The sequence below is a fragment of the Sapajus apella genome, unplaced genomic scaffold (genome assembly GCF_009761245.1).
Source record: "Sapajus apella isolate SASKATOON/1434 unplaced genomic scaffold, GSC_monkey_1.0 scaffold26, whole genome shotgun sequence".
In the NCBI taxonomy this organism is placed as follows: Eukaryota; Metazoa; Chordata; class Mammalia; order Primates; family Cebidae; genus Sapajus; species Sapajus apella.
Window position 1 is genome coordinate 2,127,803 of NW_022436966.1, and position 22,856 is coordinate 2,150,658.

The window sequence follows — 22,856 nt, forward strand, 5'->3', positions numbered from 1 at the left end:
TAGTTGCACCATTGTCACAACTCACCTGCCATATGTCCAGTCTCCCCTCGCCTGGTCCCCCAGCACCTGCCACTCACCGCCACCACCAGTCCGTTCCTCCCATTGCAGCATCTAGAGCCCGGGATCACCTTGCCCTTGGCCTTGCTCCCAGGGCTGAGCTCTCCTGTAACAGAGCCCCTCAGGGCCATCCAATTGGGCATCAGCCTCTCCTGCCACCTCCCCCACCCAGGAGGCAGCAGGCATTTCAGGCTGCTGAGCCTTTGCCTGGGCTGTCACCTCTCCAAAGGCTAACTCCTGCTCCTCCCTCAAAGTCCACCTCGGGCATCCGCTTCTCCAGGAAGCTTCCCTGAATTCAGTCTGTGGGTATGAGATTCACCTGTTGGAGCTCCTGCAGTGCATGCCTCTAGCTTCCCCACACACGTCACCTTCTCTGCCCACTTTAGCATCCATCCATCCCTGGAGGGCTGAAGTTGCACCTCTGTCAGTATGCTCTGGGTGTCCAGCACTGAGCCTGCCAGGCTTCAGGAAGGTTGGGGGGATTGGTGAATGACCTGTCTGGAATTCCACCGCTGGGCCAGGGGCATTTCTCTGGGGTCACATTTTGATAACTATATACTTCCTAACTGAGCCACAAAGGATGGAAGGTGTGCTGCATCTGTGGCCATGGTTATTAATTCCTCAGATTCGTTCAGTAGGGGTCCACACCAGGCTGAGGGAGGGGTGATGAGGTGTAGAAGGGGCATAGAATACATTTGCATATATTCACACATTGCATATATTAACCCCATGGAGCTCAGCGGGGCAACTATGTTAAGTCCATTTAACAGGTGAGAAAACTAAACTCCAGCAAAGAGAAGCTTCCCAAAGTTGCAAAGTCAGATAAAGAGACCAGTAGCCAAGTCTCCTGACATTTCTTCTTCTGAGCAATAATTATAGATAGCATCTATTAAATCCTTCCCAAGGGCCAGACACTTTGTTTAGAAGATATTATAAAGTAGTTATTCTTCATGCCAGGTTGACGTTGAGAAAACCAAGGGTCAAAACCCATGGGTGGCTCCCCAAAACCACAGGGCAGCGGAGGAGATGGTGAGATGAAGCCCTCTGCTGGGCCTCCACGCCCAGGGCCCTCTTCCTGAAGTCGACAATCAGCCATGTCAACAGAAGGCTAAACAGAAACCATGATCCCCAACTTGGCCTTGAGGGAACGAGGGGCGCCGTCACCCCACCCCCAGCCAGCTCCTCCTGGAGATTCCATCAGGGAAATAAGGGGTCGGGGATCAGAGACACAATGCTCCCCATTGAGGTGAGCCGGCTGCCCGACTGCAGCTGCCATGCCGCAGGGAGATTTATGACCTGCTCTCAATGTCACCTTTTCAACTCCCGTGCTGGCTCTACCACCTTTGGACTCCGCACGGGCTGGACTGCTGGCCAAGCATGGCTGGGAGACGTGCCACTGCTCACCGCCACACACAAGCACTCCCAGAGAAACATGCCCAGTTGAACCAGGAGAGGAGGGTGCCGGGGCACCAGGTCCCCCCTACCTGCAGTCTGCGATGAGCTCATCCATCAGCTGAGCCACTAGCGAGTCCACATCCTCCGTGGAGCGCTGCGCCTTCAGGGCCAGGTGGACCTGCTCCAGGCCAGCTTCCTGTGGAACAGGCAGGCAAGGGTCAGGAGCGTCACCACGGGCAGAGGGTATACGCTGGACCCAACCCCTAGGCCCTGTCACTGCTACCCAGGCCCTGGACCAAAACGGGGTGAACAGTTAGAGCAAAGAAGGCAGAGTCCAGGCACAACAAACCAGGGTCTATCCTGGCTCAAGAACCTCCCAGGGCTCCCCACACTCAAATGCATTCAAATTCTCAAGCCTGGAACTCCAGCCTCGCGTGTCCGGAGAAGCTCAGGGGCTCTCGGCAGACTTGGAAAGAACCTGATGGCTCCCATCAAGGGAGGCAGGGAGGAGCCAGATTCCATCAAGTTATTTCCAAGGCCTGGCTTCCCACAGGTGAGTGGCCCTCCCCGAGCCTGCTCTGGTTCCCCACCTGGAACCTTCTCTCCTTTCCAGATTCTATCACATGAGGAGGCTCAGACCAAGAGCGCCCTCCTCCAGGAGCTGTCCCGCCCCCTCTAATCACAGGAAGCTCCTTCCTCAAACTCCCTGGCCTGGTCACTCCCTGGGCCACCTCCCAGGGAAATAGGCCCTGACTGAGCTCCTCTCCAGCCCTCTCCGTGGGGCCCCAGCCCTGAGCTGTGAGGCCAAGGACTGTCCCTCAGCCCCACACACCCCTTCCCACCCTCCAGCCTTCCTGAGCAAGGAGGTGTGCTCAGGACTTAGATTGCCAGTCTCACAGAACTGGAAAGGACACAGTCCCTGCCCTCCTGGAGTCCGGAGTCTTGCTATGAGACAGTGATAGACCCAGAAGGCAGAGTCTGGACCTGTATGGCATCAGCTCCACATTCTCCCATCTCGGCGTTCGCTGGTCTCCTCTTTTCCCTAGAGCGGCCAGTCTCAGGGAAGGTGGGGCCACCATGGCCTCCTTTCCTTCTCCGTCCACCTTTCCTTCAAGCCATGCTCACCTCCCTGCCCACAAACATGCCCAGGCCTCTCCAGCCCCACTTCCCTCCACCCGCTGATCTGAGCATGCGCCTGCAGTGTGGCCCCCACCTGTCTCCTCCACTTTCCCACCAACTGCCCCCATCCATGCCACAGAAGCCCCTAGAGCCACCGCCAGGACCATCAGCTTCCTGCTCAGCCCCTCACCTCCCTTGGCCTCTATGCCTCTGCCCACCTGTGATTCTTCTCCATTCGGGCCAAGCGCCAGGACTGCAGCAACCACATCTGTAGGGAGCTCCCCAGAAGGCACCTCCTCACCTCTAAAACAGCACCTGACCTCATATGCTCTGCTCTTCCCCCAGCTTCCCAATTCCCCAGCTACCTGAGTTTCTTCTTATAGCCCTTCCTAAGCCCCAAATCCAATCAGTCACCAAGACCTTGTAGCCCAAGTCCTGCAATCCCCCCCTGCCCACCCCAAGGCCATCTTCCCAGGACCTGGTCACCCTTCCCCAGGCCCCTGCAATGCTGGGCTAGCTGGGTTCCCACCCCTCATCTCCCTGCACTGGATGCAGCCCCCTCACTGGACTACGATGCCTCCCTGATAGTCCTTGGCCCCCTTCCCTGCTCTGAGCCCCACGTCGCCCCGCCCCTGGAGTGTCACCTGTACCTAAGTTTGGAAAGCCCTGTAGGAGAGGCACAAGTGAGCCTATGCCCTTTCCTAATAAACTGACTTCCTGAAGACAGGGAGTTGTTCTTTGTTCATCTTTGTTCATCTCTAGCCTCTAGCTTCTGGCTAGAAGTTTCTAGAACAAGCACTTGCATGCATTAAGAGTCCAAAGGCCTGTGATGAGTGAGTGAGCGAGCGAGAGCCAGGTGGTGCCCTGCCATGATGCACAGGTTTTCCCTCCGCTCCCTTGCTCTGTGCCCCACAGCACACTGGAGGCCTCAGGTTGCTCACATCCTCTCTCTTCTCTTCCAAGCATGCAGGACAGCACTGCAAGCCTGGCATGGCCAGGACACCGAGGCTACCAGCCCACAAAGGTCAGTAGGCACAGCCACATGTCAGTGTGCGCACCGCGGGTGGCAGGTCTGAGACACCCCCACGCGGCGGGGGTAGCAGGGGCATGCACGGCTTGTGCAGGTTTGCGGCAAGTTTTCGCTCACCAGCCGGTCAGCAATCCCAAGGAGCTGGTTCTGAGTCTCGATTCTATGGCTGATGTCCTCCCAGTAGGATGACAGTACCACCACAGGCTTCACGTTACCCCAGGGTAGGTAGTAGTAGTGGCACCCTGGAATGGAGAGACAGGCCTGAGTGCTGTGCCAGGATTGGAGGGTGGGTGGGATGGGGTGCTGGGAGTGCCGGCCTCCTGGGCACTCCAGAGCTAGGACTGCAGAGCTGGGAAGGGGACCACAGGTGGGAGAGAGATAGGCACCTGCTCACCCTTCCCATCTAAGAACCCCGTTGGACACACATGGTATGACCCAAGTTCCCCATTCTCTGAAAAAGGGGCCTGAGCTCCCTTTGTGAGTTCAGCAGACACCTGCAGCCCTCATCAGGGCTCCTGGGCATGCCAAAACTGAGGAGCTGTTAGAACTGCCCTGGGAAACCCAAGGCCACACTCCCTAAAGTGTCCAAGCCAAGGCCGGCAGACTCCTTGAAATGATAGGCTGGGTCAGGTCAATGCTGACCACGGCTGGTCCCAGGAGCCGCATCTATGGGCACCAGTGGCCAGGCCCCTTGCCTGGAGGAGAGCATGGAGAGGCCTGGAACAGGTTTGTTAGGGCCCGGGCCTTTGAGTAGTCTCCGGCAGCTTTCCACAGAGCTGCAGCCCCTGCCCTATAATCCTGTCATCGGGGTCCCAGCCAGCAACGCTGCCTCACCGTCAAACACTGCGCGGCTGTACTGAGTGGTGGAGGCCAGCGGCAGGCAGGTCGTGTCGAACTTGTTCCCGTAGTTCCCGATGCTGACCTCAAACTGGACAGCGTCATCCACATCCTGCAGCATGGTGGCCGAGTAGAAGGCCGCAAACAGGGAGTACTTGCGCCTCCGAAGGTACTTCTGAGGGCAGAGAGCGGGCCAGAGGGTCACAGGAGGAGCAAAGAAAGGCACCCGCACTGGGGAAGGGGCATGTGTCTGGCAGGCCCTGGCCATAACCGGCACCCAATAACTTCTGGATAGACTGCCGGGCGGCAAGTAGCCCAAGAAAGAAACAGCATCCGGATTTCACTGCTAACTGAACAAGCTCTCTCCAACCTGGGTCTGGCCACGTTTCCCTAGTAAGACATGCTCCTCTGAGGTCAAGCTGCCCCCTAATCCAAACCAGCAGCAATAGCACCACCACGTCAGTGGAGTGGGGTCTCCCATGACCCCTAGGGGCAACCCTGACCTCATCTACCATTCAGAGGGCTGAAAGCTCTAAGCCACCAGGCACCTGCCTGGAGCTCCTGCCCGACGCCACTCAGGGTCACCCCCCAGCAGCCAGCTCTGCAGGGTACACGGGGCTGCCACTGTCATGTGCCTGGGATGAAAGGGTCTCATTGTCCCCTCCAGGCACTGGGCACAGGGCAGGAACTCAATCCTATGATTGAGAGAAGAGGGCTCAGACAATTGGGTGTCAGGAGAATGTAAATAGTAGCAACAGCCAGCACTTAGTAAGTGCTTACTGTATAGGTGTATTAATTTCCTTAATTCTCACAACCATCTTATAAGTATAATTATTACCCCCACTTTCCAGATAGATAGGGAAATTGATGCAACTGGTAAGTGCTAGAGCCAGGATTCAAACCAGAGCCATCTGACCACTGTAAGAGCTTAAAGCGCCACACAGACTCCGCACCGCTGCCTCCTGGACGCAAGGGCCAGCTCTACCATATATCGCTCTGATATATCTGAGCCTGTCTCTTCATCTGTGAAATGGGGGTTATAATAATAACGGCAGCCACCTCATGGCGCTGGGAGGAGTCAATAACGTCAGGAGTGTCCGTAGCACAGTGCCTGGTACATGGCCAGTGCCTATTTGATTAATAGCTATCCTTACGTTATTATTATAAAATCACATCTGTTTTGCATCAAGCTCTAGACTTTCAAAATATTTTCATTTATCTTCTCTGAGTCTCTGATCATCCCTCCAGGGAGGTAGGGCAGGTGTGATTTGCTCCCACATTACAGCTGAGAGCTGAGGCCCAGAGAGGTAAAAGCACAATATGTGCAGACAGAGCTGAGTACCCCCTCTGCCATGACACCTCAAGGTCAGTTCCAGTGTGGCCAACCCTTCCCCGCCCCAACACCCAGCTCCCACCCAGAGCCACGCCCCTCACCTCCACCCGAAGGATGTCATCCACAGGAATGTCCTCCACCTTCTGCTCACTGTGCTCCACCAGCTTGGTCTCCAGGGAGAGCAGAACCCGGCCACGATAAGCCACACCTTCCCCCTGCCAGGGAGGTCAGGTCACCAGAAGCAGGGGAGACAGAGGGGAGGAGGGGAAGGAAAGGGGCACCCTCTGGCCCTCAGGTGGCTCATCTCCCAGGCCCCCAGGAGGTCCCTGAGCCAATCTCATCCCCCACAGATGAGGCAAGCATGGCCAGAGAGTTCGGGGATATGACAAGCCACCTGGATAGACAGTGCCAGATGCCAACCCGGCCCAAGAGACAAAGACAGAGATGGAGCCTGGGTGCTTCAGGACCGGAAACATGAAAGGATCAGACTGGCACTCGGGGAGGAGCAGAGTCAAGGGGCAGAAGGAGAGTTCCCTGAGGGGGTGGCTGCCTGGTCGTGGGCCCCCAGGCCAGGCTGGAAGACCCTGCATGCAGGCCTGGGCTCCTGAGGGACCTGGGCATCTGGCATCCTACCCTTGCCAGGGCTCCAGCTAGCTCACCTTGCCCATGTTGAGCTCTGCGTAGGGGTCCGGAAAGCCTGTGAACTCTCTGGGACTGCCATAGAGGTTGACGTAGCAGGGCCCGAAAGTGGGGAGGAAGCCCAGGTGGTCATCCACTGGGAGACATAAGTGGAAATCAGAGGGGTCAACCCAGTGGGGCTTCCCAATGCTCAACCCAGCCATCTTCCAACCTGAGCCCACCCCTGGCCCTCAGTTCCCCTGACATGCACCAGCTGCAGCTCCTGTCAGCATATAAAGAACAACGACATGGGCGATAGCTCTCATGCGGTCCCCTAAGTCTCTTTCCTCCTCACCAGCATGCTGAGATGCAATCATATTTTTATTATTTTTATTAGTCCCATTTTACAGATGAGGAAACTGAGGCTCAAAGATGCAAAGAAATACAGGACAACAAGGTGGCAGGGCCCAGAATGGTGTCACCTCAAAGCTCATGCACTCGGCCAGCACACAAAGCTGGGGTTTGGGCCCCCTCCACTGCTTGTGCCCCTCCCCAACCCTACCCCCCAAGTCCCGCATCTGCTCTCCATCCTATGCTTCTCTAGGCACGGCAGACCCTGCAGCCAATAGGGAGGGGCTGAGAGGCCTGGAGCCTGGTAATCAGAGAGACCAACTCCCAGGAGGCCAGGGATGGAGCTAGCTAGACATTCCTCCTCCATGGGGCAGCCCCCAGGCACACGCCTTGTGCCCTCACAGCCTTTCCTCATCCCAGAATCTCCTCCCCACACACGGTGTGCAAAGAACAGTTTTTCAACAGAACGGATCAGAGGAGAGTTCGAGAATTACACTCATGAGGAGGGGAAATCTCTTTACATCCTTTCTGTCCTTTTTCGGAGGTTCTCTTTTGCTAACATCACTTTCCAGCTCACAGCTGAGTTTCCCAGATGGGGCTTTACTGTCATACTCTGAAGATCCTAAAATGCCACAGTGTCCCCTTCAGAGGAATAGGGAAGAAGCTGTTTCCAAAATGCCAAAGGTGGAAAGCAGGGCCAGAGACGGAAACCCTCTGGAACAACCCAGTCAATCCTCACGAGGATGGGCCAAAGCAGGTACAAAACAAATGGCCTCAGCACAGAAGCGTTTGAGCCAGACCTAAGAACAGGCACTGTGAGTCCAGCCCTTCCGAGACCCTAGGGATGAGGAACGGAACGGGCCAGGACAGGGAGGGGCCAGAAAGCTGGAGCCACACCTCCCCTCTCAGCAAGGAGCTTCAACACCTTCCCTCTCCTAGACCCCAGCACAGACAGAGCGAGGGCCTTCAGGAGAGGTGGGAGGCCCAGGCAGAAGGGCTCACAGGAGCATTACTATTTATTTGTGTTAATCATCTCAATTATGATTTACTTTGGAGATGTCAAGCCCAAGAGTTTTTAACTCCCCTTGGGCTACTCCTGGCCCCTGAAACACCTCACACTCCCCCTGCCCCACTCCAGACCCCCATACCTGCCCTACTCTAGACCCCCATGCCTGCCTCACTCCAAACCCTCTGTTACTACCAGACAGAGCAGTCTCACTTGAGCATCAGCCCAAGCCTGGCCCACTTAGGAAGGGTTTGGGGAGGTGGGAGGAAGTTGGTCTCAAAGCATTTCGAACAGTTCACACACTCCACAGAGGCTGGGAGGTGACAGCAAAGGTAAGTCCAGGGGCCGTGGGGGAATCTCATTCCCACTTCAGGCAAATCAAAACCCCCACACCTCCAGCACCCTCATCCCTCCCACCAAAACCCCAAGGCCCCGCTCCCCTGGTTGTCCCCAAGCTGACAGCAACGTACGGTCTGAGGCTTGTGAAGGCTTGATGGCACCTGCAGGCTCCTCTGAAGCGTAAAGAAATGGAAAAGGGGTTAGGGTGGGCATGGCTGGAAGGAGGACTGGTTACGTGAACGGGCTGTGGATGGAAAGCTGGCAGACAGACAGATGGAAAGACAGCTCCCGGGTGTGAAACAGATGTGGCCCAAGGCCCCACCCTCTGCCCAGCTGTGAATTTATCACAAACTAAATCATCACAGCCCCTCAAGACACAGCCCCCAACACCCTGTGAGCCCTGGGGGTCCCCCCTGGCCTGCCCATCAATCTGTGTGTTCCACTGACCAGTTGAAAATTGGACCCGAAACTGGATTCAATACACTCAAGAAATAATTCAGAAAAGAAAATGTGCTTTTTCATGTGATAGCCAGATAAGTGAAGGAGACAAAGTACAGACAACAGAAGGGTGGGAAGACACAAGGGGCCAGAGTGAGGAGGCAGCGAGGCGCAGCCCACACTCCAATCGCGAAGGCAGGTCGCGCTTGGGATCGGGTGTGCGAACCAGGGACATTTCAAGGCACAACATCTCCACCTAGTGGCCAAGTCCAGGATTGCCCCTGAGGGCTCCACGTTGCATTTTCACAACAGCAGGCACTGGCATCTGGCTTCTGACACATGCCGCTTTCAGGGAAGCACAGAGCCAGATGCCGTCCAAAATCTGAAGACGCTACACATTTGGGTGTGCCCCTAAATGTTGGTAAGGAACGTCTAGAGATAAGAGAAGCAAGGAAGGGAATGCTCTGGCACGTATGCACTCCGAATCTGTCCCTCGCTGCTAGGCAGGTACGCGATGCCAAGGCAGCAGACACCCTTCCATCTTCCTCCACTGTCCTCTCTTCTGATTTCCTCCGCCTCCCAAATCTGACCTTCCCATTCTCCTTCTCCAACAGCAACGTGTAAAGCAGTCTGAGGCCATGTGCCCACCTGGGGCGTGGTGGGTGAACTTACTGGTTACCTCCCTTCCTTCTTCACCTTTACCTGCTGCTGTTCTCCAGAAAACCCCTGTTTTTCCCTTAGCTCCATGACTGCAGTCAGAAGTCAAGGGCTGAGAAAAACTTTGTGAAGGAAGAATGCACAAAGAAACAGAGAAAGAGTGAAGATGAGAGAAGAAAGCATGGCCGTCCGGAGTGAGGACAGGGCAGAGGCAGCAAGGACGCCGGGCCCAGCCCCCCAGCCCCCCTCAGCCAGGCCTCAGCTATGAGTGCCAGCCGGCAGACACCAGGGCTGCGGAGATCAAAGCCCATGGCCACTTCGTACCCGAAGAAACAGGTTTCCTTCCATGGGCGAGCCAGGGCTCTGGTCGCGAGGAGCTTTCTACAACAGCAAGAGGGCACAGCTGCAGCCCCAAGGAGCGCAGTGGCTGGGACCACCGGAAGGAAACAGATTCCATTTTAAGCTCCTTCTAAATGATTACTAACAGGCCTGGCCCGTTATCTCGGGCTAATGAGGCCAAGGTCACAGTTCCAACCCCCATGTGCTTCTTACAACAGCAAAATCGGCTTCCCACCCAGACTGATTTTGAATTCTGGCTGCAGACTGGTGCCCAGCCCAGACGCAGATGTCCCCCTAATCCCACCAGCCATCTGACCAACACATGCCTCTGGTAGCTCAGAGGACCTAGTAGGTGGCTGTGGAGCAGCCTGCTTCCCAGCCACAGCTTTTCATTAATTCACCCATTCTTTCTATTTATTTATTCATTCATTTATTTTTGAGACAGTGTCTCATTCTGTCACACCCAGGCTGGAGTGTAGTGGTACCATCTCAGCTCACTGCAATCTCCACCTCCCAGGTTTAAGCAATTCTCCTGCCTCAGCATCCCAAGTAGCTGGGATTACAGGCACCCACCACCACACCCAGCTGTTTTTTGACTTTTTAGTAGAGATGGGGTTTCACCATGTTGGCCAGGCTGGTCTCAAACTCCTGAGCCTCAGGTGATCCACCCGCTTCGGCCTCCCAAAGTGCTGGGATTGCAGGTGTGAGCCAGCACGCCTGGCCTAATTCACCCATTCTTTCATTCATTTGTTCATTCAGCAAACCTGACCAGGTACAGAATGAGGCACTGGGAGTGTGTAATAAGACACAGCCCTGCTGATGTCTTAGGTCAATGACTCCTGACTTGGGGGGCGGATCACAGGCTCTGGGTGTGATCACAGTCTGGGTGTGAAGGCCCATCCCGGGCTCTCTCACCCCTAAGTCTGCAGACAGCTCAAGGGCACATTGACCAGGGAAGCCACCCAAGACAAAGCCTCTATTTAGTCCTCATCACCCTTCTGCCAAAACACAAGTGTTTGTTTTATTGTGTTTTCCCTCAGCCCAGGGAGCTGGGGCTGTGGAAATCCAAAGCACAGATGAATGCTCCCAGTTCTATGGCCGGAGCAGTGAAGCCCAGCTGCCTCACCTGGGGTAAGGTGAAGGCGACAGAGAGCAGGACCTCCCAGCCCAGTGAGCCACAAGCCCCAGCCCTGCACACAGCTCCCAGGATGCACGTGAAGAAGCTGAGGTCGTCACCTTGGGTCTGCCCTGCCAGCTCACTCTGCCTCTCCGCACATCCCCAAGCCCATGGCGGCTGGCTGCCTGACTCTCACTTGTGCCAGGCAAGAGGAGAAACTGAAAACTGCTGGGAAATCAGCATCATCTACATTCCAGAGACAAAAGGAAACTAACTTTGGATTTTTTAGCTATGGAAAACCCTAGGATACAAGTGCTATTTATGGAGCATGAGTTTCCTATGTATAAAGTTATCAAAGAATCCGTAAGTTTCACAGAGATCCTGTGCCTGTTACCTTTCAAAAGACCTACAGCTTCTAAGGAAAGCACTTTTTTAAAAAACAAAATTCTTGCTTAATACTTCGGAGCACAGGGTCCAAGGAACACTCTAGTGTGCCCAGGCAAACTTGCGGGCAGAGGTGTTTAAGAGGTTAGCGTTAGGTCTTGTCCTCACTGGAAACAAAAACAAAAACAGAAAAACAAAAACTCCTAGTTGAACCAAATCATCTGGTGAACCCTGAGGCGGGGAAATACAGAGAAAGAACTTGTTTTTACAGTTCAGTTTCATTTGGGCTTTGAGAGCAGTGAGGAAATAGCAGTGTTGTCTACTGCCCCGAGGGGCTGGAAACCCGCAACGTGGGGAAACAACATGAAAGGGCTGAAAGTCAGAGCGACGTGATCCGAGGGGGCCACAGACAACAAGCCTCCCCAAGGCGGAGGCTTGGCCGGAGCCAGGCCAGGGCCCAACCTCAGGGCCAGAGAGAGGCCCTGGCCCTAGAAAGGGACCCACCGCTGCAGGAACCGGACAGGAGAGTCCGAAAGCCAGTAAGGACAGCTCCAGTTGGATGCACGAGTTTAACTCTTTCACTGTCACTTAGATCACGCTATTTAACTGCATATTCAAAACTGGTTAGCTGGTTGCAAGAAGATTCTCATTTATTTCCAGAACCATCTGTGATGGAAGGTGGTCCCTACTTTGAATGCCTCCCGAAGTTCGTGGGGTTGCCCGTGACCTGAGCACCATCTAGTGGCCACATAACATCTTTCTCCCCTTCCATCAACACACTCGTGGGGACAACAGAGAAAGGTGAGGGCTCACACAGAATAGAAATGAAGTCGGGTCGAGGGATGCGAACTCTCTGTGGGGCAGGGGGCGGAGGGCGGGGGTGGAGGGAGTGGTGGCAGGCACAGCTGCAGCCTCATGAGATACGGCTGTCGGAAAACAGTCAGAAATGTCACACTGTGCCTCCACCAGTGTCTGCCCTGGACTGAGAGACAGGGACAGCGCCAATCAGAAAACTGAAGATGAGTTTCCTTCCATACCAAGAGTGTTGACCTGAGAGGTGACCCTCTCTGCATTACCACCCCCAAATCTCTCTACTTTCACAGAAATTACCTGAACAGCTGTTAATGAAGGGGCCACATCCCGGAACAGGTTGTTCCCACAGCAAGGAAGGGAGGGGCTGGGGCAGGAAGAGCAGGTTCTCAGTGCCTGCGAGAAGGTGGTTTCTGTGTATCCACCAGCCCTGCGTCCCAGCAAGGAAATCAGAAGGCAGACAGCAGCTATATGTGGAAGCTCAGGGAGGGCCTGGGAGCTCATTGTACAATTCTCTACTTGTGTGCGTCCTTGACATTTTCCATAATTAAAAGTTGCTTTTTGTGTTGTTTTGTTTTGTTTTTTGAGACAGAGTCTCGCTCTGATGCCCAGGCTGGAGTGCACTGGCACTATTACTGCTCACTGCAACCTCCGCCTCCCAGGTTCAAGGGATTCTCCTATCTCAGCCTCCCAGCAGCTGGGATTACAGGCGCCTGCCTCCACACTTGGCTGATTTTTTGTATTTTAGTAGAGATGGGGTTTCACCATGTTGCCCAAGCTGGTCTCGAACTCCTGAACTCAGGCAACCCACCTGCCTCCGCCTCCTAAAATACTAGGATTACAGGTGTGAGCCACTGCACCCGGCCAAAAGTTGCTCTTTAAATGTTTCAGAGAACTCAGCCAAACCAGTCTTGTCATTTCTTTCTTGCCACATGGCCTTGGAATATGTCATCACCTCTGCCTTGAACTCCTTCCTACCTACTCCTCACGTGCTGGTGGCTTCCCCTCTGGCAGCCTAAGACTCCTCCTAGAAGTCTTCCTTGACCCCACCAGGTGGAAACAGGTATCCCTTCCTCTGTCATTCTCTTTCGTTATGCACATCCTTTTCTTCCAGGGCACTTAACACAACTTATACCCACATTGTTATTTGTCTGCTTGTTTGTCGCCTGCCAGGACTGTAAGTTCCCTGAGGGCGAGACCAAGAATATTTTGTTCAATCCTCTGTGCGCAGCCCCTGGCACAGGCAAATGCTCAATAAACATCTCCTAAAAGAATGAAGTGAATGAAGAACAATGTCAGGTATATGCCTCTGATAGCTGCCTATATTTATGGAAGGACATGAGGACATCAAGCAGCTGGACTCTAAGCTAACAATGTCTTGCTTAAAAATCATGTAACATTTGGGAGGCCGAGGTGGGTGGATCACCTGAGGTCAAGAGTTCAAGACCAGCCTGACCAACATGGTGAAAACCCATCTCTACTAAAAGCACAAAAAATGTGCCAGGTGTGGTGGCGCGCACCTGTAATCCTGGCTATTTGGGAGGCTGAAGCAGAGAGTCACTTGAATCTAGGAGGCAGAGATTGCAGTGAGCCAAAATCACGCCACAGCATTCCAGCCTGGGCGAAAAGAGCAAGACTCCAACTCAAAAAAAAAAAAAAAAAAAGAGTAACTTTTTTTAAGATGGTATCCTCTCCAGTCTCCTCTTCTAGAAGAAAAGAACTAGAAATTCTCCTAGAGATCTAAACTCTGGAGACAATCGCCAACTTCAAGAGCAGTGGATAGAGTCAGCCAGAAACTGGGCACGTTAACCTGTCCTCCAGCTAAAGGTCCGAGGAGATGGACGGGCAGAGAGAGACCCACACGCCGTGTCTGTGGGAGACACCAACACTAAACAGAGCTTGCGGGCAACTGAGTAAAGCAGAGAGAGGGCAGAGAGCCAACCAGGATATGGAAACCACGTCCGTAAGATTCAGGAAAGCATTCATCTGCATATCGCAGAAAATGATTTGGAATCCTCAGTAGAGTACAAGAAGATGTAGCTTTTGTGGAACAAGGGAGAACTTCCGGGAGAACAGACAAGGAGCAAAGAAGTAAAGGAAAATATAAAAGGAGTGACGGGGAAAAAGAAGGGTTGACAAAAAAACTACAAATGTAACAGTCCATTTTAAACCACATGTGAAGCAGGAAAAGGCAGAATTGGTACAGAAAAAAATCAGATTAGCAACATAGAAAGCCCATCTTAATGACAATAAACAGCAAATGTTGTTTTAGGGTTATTGTGTACCAGACACTATAAGAACCTTACCTTCATAATTTCAGGATTTTTACAACCACCTTATGAGGGCTGGGACTTGTAAGAGCCCTGTTTTATGGAAACTGGAGCAACTCAGTTACAAAGAAGCAGAGCCAAGAGCATTTGAACCCAAGGTGGCTGGTTGAGAGCTGGAGCTCTCCCCCACTCTGCCTTCAGCTGTCCATGGCATAATGTCAGAATCTTTTAAAAACATTCCTCAACTCAGATTTAAGAATTCATCATGTCTCAGACAAAATTCAATGGAAAGTGTCCTGTACCAAGATAGATCAAAATAATTTTCTAAACTATAAGAAAAAAGATAAATTCCTATGAGCAACATCTAGTCAGGAAAAAAATAGACTATGAAAGAATCAAATCAGACTGCTCTCAGAAAATACACTAAAATCAAAATAGATCAAATATTTAAATGTAAAAAAATTAATAGAATTAAATATAACCTTAGGGTGTGCTGAAACTTAAGGTTTGAACATGACATATAAGGCAGAGACAATACTTTCATTATTTAAATAAGAAATGTTTAAACACAAGCAGCCAGAAAATTCAAGAAGAAAACAATAAAATAAGTCTAAAGAGAGTTAAAGAGTGCAAAGATTAAAAGTCCAACAAAGTTTTAAAATAAATTTCTAACCAGGCTAATCAAGAAAAAAAGAAAAACTCAAATACATTGCATTAGAAATAAGAAAAAAGGAAAACACCACAGGTAGAGATAATGATTTAAATTATCAAAATTTGCTCTGTACAACACCATGTAAATAAATTAGACCTCAATGTAATGGATGCTTTTCTAGGAAAATATAAATTATCAAAATTGACTAGAGTAAAAGCAACAGACTAAAAATAATAATCATCACAGGAGAAATTGAAAAGTTTTTAAAGAGCTATGACTATACCCACTCAAAAAGGGCACCCAGCCCATATGGTTTTATGGGTGAATTATTTCAAACCCTCAAAAGACTGTATTCTTATGTTATATAAACTGTTCCAGATGTTAGAGAAGACTTTAAATCTTTACAATTAATTTTACAGAGCCAGCATAACGCAGATATCAAAACCAAAGAAATAATAAGCAGACATACCAATTGAAGATAATAGACAAACAGGCCCAAGAACACATTTAGGAATTTAGTAGGTGATAAAGGCAGCATTTCACAATATAGGGAAAAGATTACTCAAAATACGGTGTTTGTATCACCAAAGAACAATTTTTAAAAAAGTAGTATTAGATCCCTGCCTTATTCCCTAAGGAAAAAGCTAACAGATTTGGCTACATAAAAATTCTAAATTGCTATAGGTCAAAAACTATTAATTGGTAAAATAAAGCCAACAAGAATTATTCACTACATATATGACAGAGGAAAAGTTAATATCCATATATATATACAGAACTCTTACAAAACTATGAGAAAAAGATAAATATCCCCTCATATGGACCAGGAACTTAAATAGGACATTTATAATAGAATAAATAAAAATTATATAAACATGTTATATATAAATATAATTATTCAAATACTTTCAAGTTTACATCGGTCAACTTCACCAGCTATCAATAAAATGAAAATTAAGGCAACAATGAAATACCATTTCCACCTATCAAATTAACAAAGTTCTTTTATATTATTATTATTTTACCCTGTGTTGGGAAGGTCTAGCAAAATAAGCTTAGGGCCATGATGTGAGTATAAAGTATTTCAGCCTTTTCTGAAGGGCAATTTTGATATATAGCAAAAGCCTTAACAATGTTGAAATCCTTTCACACAGCAATTCCAATTGTAGGTATTTACCCAAAAGGAAACTCATGACTTGTATGAATATTCAACTACAGAAATATTCATTGCCAATTTAGTTGCTTTTAATGTGGAAACATTTGAAAACACCTACATATTCATTATTAACTAGTTAAGGTGGATCATGATACATTCACACAATGGAATATGTGTATTCATTTAAAATTGTATTATAGAAGAACATTTAATAACATGAAAAGATATCCATGTCGTATTGTCAAGTGTCAAAAAGCAATTTTCAAAATAATTTGTTCTAATGTATATATACACATATTCATGTATTATATATACACACCTTACATGCATGAACAGATATATACATATATACCTACATACATATATACAGAAAGGTCTCAGAGTGCTAATAGTTCTTGTCTGGAGGGGTGGAATTATGGGTAATTTTAGGTAAATTTTGTATTCTTCTTTCAGATTGTTTCTTTATTTAAAATTTTATGACCAGGTGCAGTGGCTCACACCTGTAATCCTAGCACTTTGGGAGGCCGAGATGGGTGGATCACCTGAGGTCAGGAGTTCAAGACCAGCTTAGCCAACCTGGCAAAAGCCCGTCTCTACTAAAAATACCAAAAAAAAAGTTAGCCGGGCATGGTGGTGCACACCTGTAATCCCGGCTGCTTGGGAGGCTGAGGCAAAAGAATCACTTGAACCGGGGAGATGGAAATTGCAGTGAGCTGAGATTGTGCCACTGCACTCCAGCCTGCATGATGGGAGCAAGACTCCGTCTCAAAAAAAAAAAAATTTACAAAATGATGATCAGTTACTTTTTTAATAGACCAATGAGAGCTCTTTCAATAGCTGTTGAAACTGCTAGAGCACAGCCAGCCAATGCAGAACCTAATGGATGGCCTGGCCACTGCCAGCCAATATTATCTGCAGGAGGGAATTATCCCCTTTGTACCTTTCAGTGGCATATCCCACAATCCAAGTGTAGTGAACCCTAAACGTCTGCAAGACATCACTTTCATTGCCAGAGCCCTTCTCAGTGGAAAATGGGCAACAAAGACCTTATAATCTCCCCTTTTCTGCAAACTCTCAAAACTAGAGGTGTAAGCTGGATAGGTAGGACAGGGGAGAGCACAGGGGGCCAAAGGGCAGAACAAAGGAGGAACATACCTTCTATTTCTCCTCCAGGAGCAGAGATTTTCGACATACTCAGGTAGGTGGTGGCCACGATGTCGTTGTGAGTGAGGCGGTCCCTGGAACAAGGGAGCAGAGGGGGCCTGAACACAGGAAAGGAACTGCAGGCCACAGCCCACCCAGGAAGGGTGCGGCCTCAGTGACATAATGGGACGGGGTAGGGGAGGCTCCTGGTCTTTACTTTGGTATGTCACTGAGGCCTGGTAATCCGAGGGATGATGAGTCTGCACAGAAGGCTTGACCAAGACTCTCCAAGAGGGAACTAGTTCATCTCACCAACCACCAGCATCCCATTAGCCACCCAAGCCTGGGACGCCAGCCTGGATCTCTGTAGACACATCTGCAGGCTGACAGGGAGAAGGCCAGAGGCAAGGAGGCAGGGCCAGGAATTGGGGAGACTGCTCAGGGAGCCAGATTCCCAGACCCAGCAAGAGCTGAGAGGCTCCAGGAGCTAAAGAAATGTTCAGATTAAGGAGAAAACTAGGTGACCAGGAAGAAACTATCTCCAAGGCCACAGTCTCACAGTAGCTAATGGTAATACATAATTCCTTTTTGTATCTGACTTTGTATGTAACGGAGCAGTTTTAGCCTTTATCACTCAGGAGGCTCACACAGCCTTGAGAAATAGGCACTTTTTTTTATTATCTCTGCTGCACCAGTGAGAAAACTGAGGCTCAAAGCCACGTAGGTACTTGCCCAAGGGGAGGGAGGGCAAGACCAGGACGGAAGCCCTGGCGTCCTGATTCCTGGTCCAGTGCTCCTGCACGGCACAGGGCCTGCTTCCAGGGGGATGCTTCTCGGCTCCCCAACCAGTGTAGGGGACAGTGGGTAGGAGCTCAAGGAGGCTAACTGATCGATTCACCTATTAGCCAACTACATCCTGTGCAGACCCTCCCTCTGAATCCCACTCCTGCCTCCCTTGATAATAATAAGCAGTAATAGCTAACATTTATTGAGCACCTACTAAGAGCCAAACACTGTGCTAAAACCATCAAGTGACTTAACCCGCTTAATCTCACATCAGCACTATCAGATAGGTACAATTAGCACCCAATTCAGATGAGAAAGCTGAGGCTGAGAAGGTTAAATAATTTGCCAAGATGGCAAAGCTGGGATTTGAGGCCAGACATGCTGACGTGGAAACCAGAGCCTTGATTCCAGCCACCTGCTGCTTCCCAGGTAGGCTAGACCTGGGGTCAAAACCACTAACTAGGTCGAGAACCCCTGCAACAAAGAATATTCTAGCTCCAAATGCAAATGGTGCAGAGGCTAAGAGACACTGGGCTGGGCAGGACCCATCTCCTTCAGGAAGTTTCTCCTGTGTATTCTCCCCTTCTTCTTGGTGCTCCTGCTGTGAGTCATTTAGCCATGTGCAGCTCCAGACGACACATCCCAGCCCCACCGTGAAAGGCACACCCTGGCATGGTGCTTTGATTTTTCTTTGAAATCCTAACCCTGTGAGGTACCCTAATCTCTGCCCAATCTCTGCTGTTCCTTCCTTCCTCTTTGTATTTCCCAGGGAGGTGACTAAGCTTTGATTTTAAAGTTTTCCATCACCGGCGCTACATTAGAAAGAATGAATTGTCAGCACAGATCATCATTTTTCCAGGTGAATGATGTTAATAAGAAGTGCAAAGCCGATCACGGTGGCTGATGCCTGTAATCCCAGCACTTTGGAAGGCCAAGGAATTCAAGACCTTCCTGGCCAACATGGTGGAACCCCGTTTCCATTACAAATATGCAAATTAGCCAGGCATGGTGGTGCGCGCCTGTAGGAGGCTGAGGCAGGAGAATCATTTGAACACGGGAAGCAGAGGTTGCAGTGAGCCAAGATCGAGCCATTGCACTCCAGCCTCGGTGACAAGAGCAAAACTCCATCCAAAAAAAAAAAAAGAACTGAAAAGTAAAAATTTCCTGGAATATTTTACAATGAGATTAACACCAGATGACTGACAGCTGATGGGATTTGTACACTGTCTTCATGGCCAAACCCTAGAAAAGACCTGCACTTGAAAAGGAATTGGACTTCTGACCTCTGGCCTTCCCTGAATTGAGAGAGGAGATAAGGAGAGTGGGAGGAGAGAGATTTTGCTTTATGGAGGTAGGGGGTGGTTTGGGGTTTTTTCTCTTTGGTTTTTTAATGAAAAAGGAATTTCTGAAGAATTAAATGGAAGATTAAGTTACAGAGAAAAGGCCATATGGACTATATCCTATTTCCAGGATTCAGGTAATAACAAGAGCTTATCTGCATTTTCTGGGAAGAAAGCACTCTTCTGGAGAGGAACTTGAAGCAGCAGAATGCTTTCTGGCCAAAAGTTGGGTTTTGGGGCTTGGGGTTGCTTTTGGAAAATACAGCAAGTCTGAAAATAGACTCACAATAAAAATGCCACTTCAACCCAAACCAGAGATGCAACCGCCAGATTCTGTAATGTGTTTGGATTGTACAGTACGCTGATGCCTTTGACACAGCTCACCCGGACTCGGGCCAGACACATCCACAACAGAGGAGAGAGCCGCACCCACACATGTCCACATGCGCAAACACGCGAGGACACGCACAGCCCATCACGCGCAGTTGGAGCGCACACATGGAGAGCTGAGATGAAGAGATCATTCTGGGATGTAAAGCACATCCTTCCTCCAAACCGCTTCCCCGCGGTACATACCCGTGGTCACTGCCCTCGAAGCCTCTCCCTCACAGGCCCTGCTGGCGGCCCTCTTTCCTCTCTAATTCTCACAAGCTGTTTTCTTTAGGCCTGGGGAACTGGAACACAGCTTAATGGCTCTGTGGCCTGGGGGTTTTTCCCTAGTCTCTCATTATCCTCCTGGTTGGGGGTGTCATAGGCATGAGACCAAAGGAGAACACGCTGGGGAACCACACAGCCAAGACTTCTTGGGGGCAAAGAAAGGACAACTCTCTCTTTTTGGGAAGCCCAGAGCCCTGAGATCACACATGTGGACCCCGAATGTTCCCCTCCAGCGTGAGAGAGCTCCCCTCAACTAGCAGGAGGTGGCATGGGCTCGTGGTTAAGAACACAGGCTTTGGAAACAGCAGGCTTGGGTTCGAGCCTGGCCTCAGCTACTTTCCAACTAGCTGTCAGCTCAGGCAGGTCACTCAATCTTTCCCAACCTGCTTCTCATCTGTGAATTATGTCGGTGAGTTGATGGTCAGATGAGACGACTCGTGTAGGGTGCTTGCTGGGAACCGGGTCTGGTGTATAGTAGGTGCTCAACAAGTATGGATGCTGTGATCTTTCTAAGATGCCCGCAGGCTGCTGTCCTCACCTGCTGCACAGCTGCCATGGTGTCCCCTGCTCAGGCAATCTGGTCCACTCCTCCAGCCTGGGGACGCCACCTCTTCATCCCACCACCCCAGGCGGGGACTGCAGCCCATCCTCCCCGAAGCTCTGCTCTTTCCAGCCCCTCGCCTTGGTTTGTGAGCCTCTCCTCACTGGAATGTCCTCATCCTGAGCTTAGCAAAACCCCACTCCTCCTGCTGGGCTATCACCTGCCCCACCTCCTCCAGGAAGCTTCCCAGCTCCTCCTGCCCTCAGAGATGATTCCTCACAGCCAATCCCAGCTGGTCCTCCTTATCTGCCTACCTCCCAGCAAGCAGGTGTGAGTAAGCTTCCCAGGAACTGCCCACGTCCTCTCCATCCCTGGCTACCCCCAGCGGATATTACCTCTCCTGAAACTCCTCCCTCACACTCTCACTACCAGTCACTAGCCGAATGGAACTGAAGGACCCAGTGCCCCCTCAGGACAGCCCGCGCTAAAGACTCCACGACTCAGAACTCACCAGTCTATGACTCGAATCCTCATTTTTTCGCACATGGAGGGAAACTGAGGAGGGAATAAAGGCTTGTTGAGAGAAGAGTCCTTTTGAAGAAATAACAGCCCCTCCCCACCCCTAGCCAGCAGATGCTGGGGAGGCAGGAGCCCTGAACCTTCTGAAGCCCAGAGCCCCAGGAGCCTCCTTGGGTGTGCAGGGGGCGGGGGACTCACCATGGCAGGCAGCGTGATGTTCTGGTTCCACTGAGGGTTGGCCGTCTTCTCCAAGATCTTGCTGCAGAGCTAGAAGTCACAGGGAGGGAACAAGTGGACCGAGCTCCATGGGAACTCTGGGCTCCCCACGGGGCCTCCATGCCAGGCAGTGGCCATTCTCTGCCATGCTGGCTGCCCTTAGGGCTAGGTATAAGACCCTGGGGTTGGGGCCTAGTGCAGGGGGCTCAGACACAGGGAATCTTTGCAGAGAGGAAGCTCAATGGAAGGTCAGACCCAGAGCTGGGGAGTGGGTAGGGTGGGATGGGTTGCCTAAATGCCACAGCCCTTCTACCCTTAACTCACACCTCTGGATGAAAATCCCCCTCCATACTTCCCATTATGGCCATAACCCAAAATGTGGGAGCCCTGAGTCCAGTCCAGACTGGCTTTCCCAGAGGCCTTTATGGCCCAGGGGGCTCTTTTGACGACGAGCCCAGATCATTCACCATGTAGGAAGACTGTGAGCACTAGGAGATCAGAGATGGGCGAGGGGAGCCATGCACAGATGTTGGAGAGTGAAAGAAAATTCAGTGAAAATAGAAACCGTATAAGCCACAGTCTGCCTCCGACCAGCACTGCCCTAAGGACCAGGCTTTCCACAAATAAGAAACCTCACAGGAGTGGAAGCCAGATCCAAATGAGCAGCTCATGGGCCGGCCCTGGCCTTGGAGTCCATGGGGAACACCAGGCGCCTTAGACAATCCCAGGGCATTCTGTACACACACACAGGGGCAGCATGTAAAGACTCAGTTGCAGATACACAGATCCTGGTCAATTTCCATGTTCTACACATGAAAATAATGAGCAGCCTTTTCAGAGCATTTACCATGATAAGCTCTGCAATGTGCTAAGTATTTTATGTGCATTATCTCATTTAATGTGCATGTGTCTTAAATCAGAGACTTCAGCACCCCAGGGGTGAGGATGATGTCTCCATTCCTGGTCCACTCAGTGCTGGCCCCTGCCCCCACCTTCCCCCTCCTCCCTGTAAAAAAGAGCCCCAGACAAAGGCCACACAGGGCTGGGTGCAGGGCTGAGTGCCGGGATTTGGCCCTTGTGTTAGCAAAGAGGGGAGGAGGGAAAGAAGAGAGACCAACGATCCAATCCAATGGAAGAGAGAGCAAAGAGTGGCAGAGACAGTTCACAGAACGAAGACGCAAGGCCTCCAGTCACATGAAAAGATGCTTCATCCCACTCATCAATAAACACAAAGAAAACCAACAAAATACCTTTTCTCACCCATCAGATTCATGCACATCTCTAAAGTCTGACAGACCACTCTTGGCAAGGCTATGGGAAAACTGCCTGCTCATGTTTTGCTGGTGAGAAAACAAAATAGTTTGCCCCCTCCAGAGGACAATTGGCCACTATCTATTGTAATTTCAAATGCATAATGTAATTTCAACTGACCTATCAGTTCTACCTCTAAACACCTATCCTACAGAAAAACTTGCACATGTGAGGAATGGCATATGTGTGAGCCTATCCACTGCAGCGTGGCTTGAACTCATAAGGATTTGGAACAACCCATGTGTCCTCCAATGGAGAACAGGTTAAATCAAGCATGGCCCATCCACGCAATGGAGTACTAGGCAGCTCTCAAACAGAATGAGGATGGCTCTAGGTAGTGACATGAAACAATCTCCAAGTTGCAAGTGAAAAAAGCAAGGCACAGAGCAGTGAGTGTGATGCGCAGCCATGTGTGTTAAAAGGTAAAAGAGCAAA

General features: G+C 50.7%; 1 protein-coding gene across 28 annotated transcripts in view; it reads right to left on the reverse strand.

Annotated features, from left to right (window-relative positions):
• Positions 1-22,856, reverse strand: part of DYSF (dysferlin) — a 232,015-nt gene that overhangs the window by 128,459 nt on the left and 80,700 nt on the right. For 19 of the 28 annotated variants that reach the window (XR_004272972.1, XM_032291768.1, XM_032291766.1 and 16 more), the window contains 9 exons: positions 21,093-21,161; positions 20,887-20,930; positions 17,064-17,146; positions 8,217-8,258; positions 6,431-6,546; positions 5,873-5,986; positions 4,436-4,613; positions 3,719-3,843; positions 1,542-1,648 (listed from right to left, as the gene is read on the reverse strand). Coding sequence is in view for 27 of the 28 variants with exons in the window: in XM_032291768.1 (XP_032147659.1) it covers positions 1,542-1,648; positions 3,719-3,843; positions 4,436-4,613; positions 5,873-5,986; positions 6,431-6,546; positions 8,217-8,258; positions 17,064-17,146; positions 20,887-20,930; positions 21,093-21,161 (878 nt within the window). In the remaining variant the exon portion in view is untranslated. The remainder of the gene's footprint in view (positions 1-1,541; positions 1,649-3,718; positions 3,844-4,435; positions 4,614-5,872; positions 5,987-6,430; positions 6,547-8,216; positions 8,259-17,063; positions 17,147-20,886; positions 20,931-21,092; positions 21,162-22,856) is intronic. The other 9 variants (XM_032291772.1, XM_032291763.1, XM_032291777.1 and 6 more) reach the window with 1 other exon arrangement.